This window comes from Amaranthus tricolor, chromosome 1, assembly GCF_026212465.1.
Source record: "Amaranthus tricolor cultivar Red isolate AtriRed21 chromosome 1, ASM2621246v1, whole genome shotgun sequence".
Taxonomy (NCBI): Eukaryota; Viridiplantae; Streptophyta; class Magnoliopsida; order Caryophyllales; family Amaranthaceae; genus Amaranthus; species Amaranthus tricolor.
Genome location: NC_080047.1, coordinates 45118252 through 45127364, shown reverse-complemented (window position 1 = coordinate 45127364; position 9113 = coordinate 45118252). Strand labels below are relative to the sequence as shown.

General features: G+C 32.2%; 2 protein-coding genes across 3 annotated transcripts; both read right to left on the bottom strand.

Moving 5' to 3' along the window:
- Nucleotides 1–201: 201 nt before the first annotated feature.
- LOC130814468 (40S ribosomal protein S18) lies at nt 202–3786 on the bottom strand. The gene is made up of 5 exons (XM_057680545.1): nt 3417–3786; nt 2825–2883; nt 2541–2701; nt 684–872; nt 202–491 (listed from the first exon to the last, which is right to left on the bottom strand). Exons 2-5 carry the CDS (start codon nt 2825–2827, stop codon nt 386–388), a joined length of 459 nt encoding a protein of 152 aa, XP_057536528.1. The 5' UTR covers nt 2828–2883; nt 3417–3786; the 3' UTR covers nt 202–385.
- A 2435-nt stretch (nt 3787–6221) lies between these two features.
- On the bottom strand, nt 6222–8199 carry LOC130814457 (xyloglucan endotransglucosylase protein 1-like). Of its 2 annotated transcripts, XM_057680532.1 has the most exons (4): nt 7930–8130; nt 7345–7544; nt 6429–6660; nt 6222–6377 (listed from the first exon to the last, which is right to left on the bottom strand). In XM_057680532.1, exons 1-4 carry the CDS (start codon nt 7981–7983, stop codon nt 6222–6224), a joined length of 642 nt encoding a protein of 213 aa, XP_057536515.1. In that variant the 5' UTR covers nt 7984–8130. The 2 variants fall into 2 exon arrangements, with proteins under 2 accessions (XP_057536515.1, XP_057536509.1); XM_057680526.1 differs by having other exon boundaries at nt 6222–6660; nt 7930–8199.
- Between the last annotated feature and the right edge of the window lie 914 nt (nt 8200–9113).

Below are 9113 nucleotides of genomic sequence, written 5' to 3'. Positions count from 1 at the left end.
CCAATTTGGCCTATCAAGTCATGTATGAATCACATTTCACAAAGAGACCATCTCATACAACATTATGTGTATATTTAGTACCCCGACAAACCCAAATTTCTAAATAGAAACAAGAAAATTTTTTAATTCCCCGACCCATTCACATATAGTAACTTTCAGCTTTTCCTATGGAAGTTTGAAACCAGTAAATGAATCAGAAAATGTCTGCAAAAACCAACCCCTTTCAAACAAAGAATCAAGAGTTGAAAGCTATGATCTACAAAAATAACATAAAGTCTGCCTCAATGGGCCAAAACAGCATTACTTGTGTCATACTCATTCTAGGTTTAGATAACAACAAGAGATAATTTGTAAAGAAAATCCATAAAGAAACAACCACAAGTCCTCAACGCTTCTTGGAGACACCAACAGTCTTACCCCTACGACCAGTTGTCTTGGTGTGTTGACCACGAACTCTCAAACCCCAGTAATGACGGAGACCTCGATGGTTTCTGTACAAATGAGCATTACATCAGCCACAAAATCTTATGGCAGACTGACATCAGAATTTGTTAATTTTCAAACAAAATTTTCACCAGTGTTCTAATCCTCCATCTAAACTAGTTGTAGACAAGAAAACTCAAACAATATGCTTCTGCATTAGAGAATTGATTAAAATTTATTACTATATGTCTATAACACACCTGATCTTCTTCAGACGCTCAAGGTCATCCCTGAGTTTCATGTCAAGTTGATTTGATACAACCTGACTGAATCTACCATCCTTGTAGTCCTTCTGCCTGTTGAGAAACCAGTCTGGGATCTTGAATTGCCTAGGGTTTGCTACAACAGTCATCAAGTTGTCAAGCTCAGCAGCAGTGAGCTCACCAGCCCTGCAGTAAAATTAGCATGTGTGAGATTACTGCATGTAAGCAACTACCAGAACATGAGAGAGTCATCAGATTAAAGTATTAAGCAGAAAAATTTTAACCAACACAAAGAAAATCCAGGACAAGCAAAAGCTAAAAAAGACGATGCTCAATGTAAACGAGAAACAGTTTACTAGGTTCATCTAATTAAAATTGAATTCAAGAGCAAAAGAAGCCTTGTCACAAACATTAACATTACTTATGCAAACATCAACATAGATCATGGTGAAAAAACGTATTATAACATGACTGATAACCATCGTCCACAGAAGAAAAGTCCTAAAATGTTAGAAAGCCAAAGTAACCCATGTCTTATTGCCACCATCTAATACCAGGCAAGTGTTGCTGCAGTTAAACAAGAGGCTCACACTGGCAATATATTGCAATCAACACACAAAAGAATATCCGTCTGTGTCCAATGGACGAAAATTTCAAATTCTGGAGCATCACAAAGAATGGTATTGAGCAATGGAATACTAGGGTAGGGAATTTGGTGGCGAAACAGCAGACTACGCAAAGATTGGAAGAAAACCAAAACCCAAAACTGAAACTTCTAAAAAGATCTATGAGAGCTCAAATTCAAAGTTATTGGGGTTAGAACCAGAATACACTCCTCCGGATCAGAAGAGATCATTCTGTAGATTCATGAACCATCTTAGCTAGTTAGCTAATTCATAATTTTCAAACCAACATAGACCTTTGAGCTTGGGGCATCAAAAACAGTACAATGATATTATCACAGTAACTAGTGTGGAGTCAAAAACCAACACAATGTGTGTTAGGTAGAAACAAAATTATACAACACCTAAGACATAGCTAATCTGCAACAATAAAAATGGTTTACTATGACCTAGTGTCAATCACTAAAGAGTAACTAAAATCAGAAAATGCCGGACCCAGTAAGAAATACTGTTTTACATTCTAGGCTTATTATTAAAAAAAAACTACCATGTCTAGACCTATAGATATCCTAGATTTCCACGAGTAGCAAACAACCCCAAGTCTGAACAACAGGTGAATCTCACCATGACATTCAAAACCTATTTTTGATTGATTTTCATGACAGACATTTTCTTCTTTTCAACACATCAACACCCAAAACACAGAAACCAAAATTAAAAGTCACACTAAACAAAATTGACACCCAAACCCCAATACCATTCAAATAAAGCTTACTCTTCAAAATTAAATAAAGTAAACAAAAAAATAAACAATACAAAATAAAGTGTGCATGTCATGGAGACCTACATTCAAAGCCCTAAATGAATTATTTGCGTTAATCTCAAAATTAATACCGCGAACAATTCCTTCTATTTGCCAGAGCAACCAAGAAAAGAAAATAGCAAATACAGATTAACAATTTACACCATACACTAAATACCCAAATCAAATATTCCCAACATCAATTAAAAATTAGAAAACAATAAATCCAAATCCAAAACCAACAATCAACTAAGTCCAATTCCTCCTCTAGATGCCAACAAAATTAATCCTTAAAAATTAGAAAAACATAAATACATTCAAAAATTAACATGCACCTAAATGATAAGATATTCAAATAAACCTCAAAATCAATCAACTAAACAAATTCAAACTAATTTGAAAATGAGGTATGATTCCAAAAAATTATACCTCTTGTTCATATCAATATCAGCTTTCTTGCAGCAAATATTGGCATAACGCCTTCCAATACCCTTGATTGAGGTCATGGCAAACATGATTTTCTGTTTACCGTCAACGTTAGTGTTCAACAAACGCAAAATATGCTGGAAATCTTCATTCGCCACCAAAGACTGTAAAGAGTTTTTCCCGAAAAAGCTAGTTTAGCCGATTAATCAACCAATATAACATAACATAACATGAAAGAAGTTCAGAAAAAATAAATTAATGTATCATTAGAAAGAAAGATAGTGAACCATTTTCGAAAGTGTTGAGGCTTCCAAGCCGCTGCTATTTCTTCTCACCGACGAACTCTCTGGTGGTAGAGGCATAAAAATTAAAAAACTTAACTTTGATAATTGGATAAATAATATTCCATCGTAAATCTTTTATCTTTTACATATTATATAAATGTCATAAATATTAGATTAGATTTGTCGATTTTTTTTCTCAATAGTAAAAAAAATCGATTGATTCATCATCAATTCGTGCTATTTTCATCACCAATGCTAGCTGCAAAGAAACATTGGCAATGTAGATCATACGCAGTTTCGCGGTTGCCCTTTTCTCTCATACATATGAACAAATTATAATTAATAACACAAAATGAAGCCATGGATTTATATACAATTTTTTTCCTGAAAGTGCATAGGAATATTTCACTTATGAAATCAAAATCTATGCAATTTCATGAAGATTTACAAACTTTAAGCAACAAATAGAGCAGTTCACCATCAATGATAATTTCAGTAATAAATCTGGACCTGAAGTGAAAAATTGAAGAGCTGATCGAGAAACAAAACAACAAAAAAGAGAAGTGAACATCAAGAACGTTTGAGATTTCCATACCTGAAGAGAAGAATTGTAGAACAGAAGAATGAAGGGCGGCTTGCGAATGAGAGAAATCTCAACAAGAGATTAGGGTTTTTATTAATCAGCTAAATCTAAATTCCTGATTCTATATGGGCCTTGGGCCATTTAAAAACCACTGGTTGAGAGCCGATGGTCAGCAAAGTTTATTTGGGTTATTTGAAACACAAATTCTTAAACAGCTAGTCTTAGAAGAGACAACTTTATAATGAAACCGTTAATTTGAGCCGGCTCAATTCGCGCATGTAACAACCGTGCACAATTAATATTATTCAATTTGGGTATTTGGGTATTTGTTTCATTTTCTGGGATTTTTTCAATTTTAATCTTAAAAGGTATCAATTTTGAGTAGTGTAGTTGTACATTGGTAGATTTTAGATATTTAGTAGTGTAAACTAATATTATTCGGTAAAAGTAATAGTTACAATAATTCTAGAAATATAATTTTTTAAAAAAATATTGAGAAAATCTCAAACATTTGATTTTGATGTTGAAACGCTATAATTATACTGTTTTGAAACAAATACATGCACAACAAAATACAACTTCAATTGTTACTTTATAAAATAATGGAGTAGTATTTTTTTAAGGCAAAATTATAAAAAATTACCTAATTTATACTCCTCTTTTTAAAAAATTACCTTATGTAAAAGTTTTTGCAAAAAACCACCTTATATAATATAATTCTTTGCAAAACACTACCTTAACGGTTTTGAGCCTTTGACCATTAAGTTTAACCCTTGACCTTCACGTGACAGTCACGTGATTCTTTAATCAGCCAGAAAACAAGCCTTAACCCCAGTAAACCCAACTGACCCGCGTTCCCTTCCTCTTCCGTTCCCTTTCCCTCTTCCCTTTTCCTTGCTTAAAACAGTAAAAGCCTTCCATGGCGGCCACCAAAAGCAACATCCACTAAGACCACTGGAAAAAGACCCAAGACAGTCCCTAACCATGCGCCAACCACCCAAACTATACCAGCTACCGTGGCTTGAGCCACCGAGCCGCCAAAGTGGGCGTTTTGCACAAGATTTTCGCAACATTGAAATGAAATTCGACCATCAAATGTTCAAATTATAATTCCAAAATAAGGGCAAAACGTATAACTATCATAAAATTATAGTTTAGAAATGATTAATTATGAAATTTCACAAATTTCATGAATTCAATCAAATAGGGGAAACTCTACAATGGCGGAAACTCTAAGTTTTATTTTTCTCTCTCTCCTTTCTGGAATTGCAGTTACAGCAGTAGATAGCGGAATGAGAGCTTTGCAATATCTTGGTTTAGTCGAAGATCAGAGGTCATCTGTTGATGCAAGTTTTTTGCAATTTATCTTTATTTTTCTTTTGAAAATTGAAAAACTTGAGGCTCTAATTATAAGTTATTGAATATTTAGGGTTTGAAGGTTAATTTAATATTACCGATTACTGTGATGAATTAAGTGCAGCAAGAAAGAAGTGATTCTCGAAACACGCAGAAATGAAGAAGAAGGTGGGTTTAAAGAATCACGTGACTGTCATGTGAGGGTCAAAGGTTAAACTTAATGGTCAATGGCTAAAAATCGTTATAAGGTAGTGTTTTACAAAAAATTGTATTATACAAGATAGTTTTTTGCAAAAACTTTTACATAAGGTAGTTTTTTTAAAAAATTAAAGAGTATAGATTAGGTAATTTTTTATAATTTTATATATCTTTGCAGGGTTATTATATAAGAAGATGATTATGATTCATGGGATTTAAGATACATCAACAAAGCGAACAACTACTAAAGGCTTCTAATTTTAAAGAGTCTTGACTATATTATACTTTAAGGAAAAATTATCCTGAATAATACGAACTTCACTGATTTTCCTACAATAATACGAACTTTCAATTAAGCATGAATAATACGAACTTTGATACATATTTTCCACTGGCATACCATTTTACCTGTTATCAGTAAACTTACTCATTCCTTTTAAATTTTTTTTGGCTGATAAAACTAAGTAAGAAAAATTACCCTGAATAATACGAACTTTCACTGATTTTGCTACAATAATACGAACTTTCAATTAACTATGAATAAAATACAAACTTTGATACATATTTCCCGCTAGCATAATGCAGAAATGGGGAATTTACCGTTTCTCTAGGTAAAGAACCGGTCAGGTATGCTAGCGGGAAATACGTATTAAAGTTCGTATTATTTATGGTTAATTGAAAGTTCGTATTATTGTAGGGAAATCAGTGAAAGTTCGTATTATTCAGGGTAATTTTTCTATACTTTTATATATTTTTATATCATTGTTTATTAAAAAAGTAAGTATTATATTTGTAATCTTTTGAAGAGCTAATAACTTTTCAATAATTTTCATTAAAGATTTTGTTGATATTCGAAATTAAGAGATAATGGATTTAATTTACAATTTCACAAGATGTATAAGTTATATTTACACAATTTTATTGATGAGCTGATCTGGAGTGAGATTATTATTTTGTGCGATGATATCAATATAAGAAGTTTATATGGTAATACTTTGTGTTATTCGACTATCTAATTCGTATATGACGTTAAGTGTAATACGAATATGTTCATCTTAATACAAAAACAAAACACAAATTAAAGATATATTAAACCCTTGTGTAAATTAATTCATTGATCAAAGAATAAAAAAATTGATTACATACTTTTTAAAAATTACATGTTACGTATATGAATAATAAGAAAATAAATAATAGATGAATAATACATCATAAAATTTGAAATATTCTCCCATGCTATTTTATTTTCCCAAAAAAACACTCCTAAAACCTTGGCTGCTTGCATTCAGGAGGATAACCTTGAGAAAATCTCTTCCAATCTTCACAATAATCATAAACCATGAAATTCTTTTGAATATACCTAATTCTTTTTCTACCATTTGCATCAAGATCATGGGTCCTCCAAGTGCCTCGAGTGCTCTTCTTATTTGTCCACCTGTGTGAGTTAGTATAGGCCACAGGCCCAGTAACACATGAGAGTGAGGCCCGGTTTGGCCCATCACAAGCATCAATGTTGAACTTACGATAGTAGGCTGTGAATGGGGCCTTAGTCCAATCTGTCTTTACCGACCCACCTTGTGTGGCCCAATTATCTGCGTTCCATAAACTCGAGTATATTCTCATTGGTTGGTTTTTTGGGAATGCAACTCCATATTTTTCATGGTTTCTAAAAACCCTAATTGGTGTCTCATCAACCAAGAACCTACAAGTTTGAATACATGAATGATGAGTATGACGACAATATAATAGGGCGAAAAACTTTAATAGTTTGCCTATATCATCCGCAAAACCATTAAAACAAGGGTTAGCTCAATATAATTAGTATAAGAAGATTCCATATAATTAGCTCATTTCTTTAATTGATCACTTTTAAATTGTAAATTATCACTTTAATACATTAATGTATATGGATCAGCCAAATAAAAATTATCTCACCATCAAATAAAAATTTGTGAAAACCCAATAGGCTATATATATGGAATAATAAACTTTTACATTTAATTGCTCCAACATACGTTATTGAGTAACTGCTGCTTCAACTTCCACATAGATAGAATTAGTAGTCTAGACTCAGGGTCAAGGTCAAAAGGATGATTAGGATTGACATTACAATTTTGATAATAAATGTGTCTGCAACTATACATAAATAAGTTAATTACCGTTGTGAGATATTATTTTTTGTAAGATAAATTTAATAAGAAGGGCTTATATTCTCATAATTTATATAAATTAAGCTACTTAGATGATATTTGAGGTGTATGTCATAATGAGAATAGCTCATACACTTTATGTAAATAAAAAGTACCCATCAACCCATTATTATCTGAACCAAAAAAGCACATACTTTCAAATACATCGTAACACTTGGTAAATTTTGTTTACTTACATTATGAGTCTTGGATTCCAAACAACTGAATAGGTATGAAAGTTGGCCGTTGGATCAAACCAAAGGTGAAATTGTTGTTCTCTATTGCCTTTTCCTTGGCTAAACACATTAGTATGAAGGGTATATGGTTGGTTACTAACATTTCCAAGGAACTCAAAATCAATCTCATCATGTGTACCCGTGCTTTGATCAGATGACAACTGCATGTAAACAACAATTTCCTGATTAGTAAGCTAATATTTGAGGGCACAAAATATATTATATACTCTAACAACTACATCATATTGTTTGCTTGTTACATTGCTCTAATGTGTTCATGCCTTCCATTATGCATTTTATTATTCTAATTTGGGGCAAATTTTAGATATACTAATATAATATGTAAGATGGGTGGAACACTTGTCTCTCCATGTGTTGATGAACCGATCTGAATGCTACTTTTCTATGTTATATATTATACACAATTCAATATTAGTAACGATTGATAGTCAGTCTCCAATCTAGACTTTTCCTGAATACCTTATGTTGTTGAGTAGAAATAGGCAAAAATAATAATAAAAATTAATTATATTCAAAATAACTTACATATAAAGTGGTAACGGTGCCGGCAGAGTTACCAGCAATAAGTTTCATATCCATATCGATCCGTCCATACAAATATTCCTTCTTAGAACGAAACCCAGAACCAGAATACTTATCTAAAGACAATGATAAGAGTTGATTGCTCCGCCCTGAAACCCTAACTCTATTGCCACCAAATGTAGGCTCAAACTCTTCGTAAAACCGGCCTGCACCATCGACGTTCGAGCTCACCATAAGAACAACAGCAGCCATTAGCTTAAGCTTAAGTGCCATCTTCCCATGCAGATTTAAAGAAAATCCCCTTATTTTTTTTATGAAAATTAAGATAAGTTTAGTTTGCATGGGAGATGGGTAAGAAAGTTACGGCATATATATAGTAATGAAGTATGAAGAGATCACATGGTAATTGGTATATCAGACACAGATTACATCAGAAAGAATAAGTGGAAATGTGAGGATTAGCTGGCCAACCTGGAACTTGATCTATAAACGGAATAATTATTCGATGATTAATAATATATGTGAACATGACTTAAATAATGCACCACCGAAAAAGGTTAGTATCATAATTCTTAGCTTGTTAATTATGTGATCCAAATATATGGCTATTATTATATACAAGTCTATAAGTGTAACTAAAATATATCCTATTGGTTCAACACATATATAAAAGTGAATGTTCAGCTTTTTTTATGCTAATATTTGATATTTGGGAGATCTAGACTCTTAGGGCGGTCTAGGCAACAGAATATGGATATGATAAGACTAGAAAGTGAGTACACATTGACTCACTTGACCTATCTACTAAGCAAGAGTTATATGAGCGACGGCTTATGACCCTTTTTTTAAGGGCCCAAATTTTTTCACATATACACTTTTTTTAATTATGTGTTAAAACATATTATTGTTATCTAAGAGAGCAATACGCTAAGTCATTGTATGATTCATGTCAATAATTTTTGATATTTGAATGGTAACTCGATATTGTTTAGTATTTTCTGTTTCCGAGAAAATCATTGAATTTAGGAATAAAAATATTGTTAATTTGTTATTATTCATTGGTTACTTGGGTTAAATAAGCAAACTATTATCTTGTTTAATCGAAAAAAAAAATTAATATATTTCAATGATATTTTAAAAACATGAAACATATATATACATTCATATTTTAATTTTCGACTCAGAGC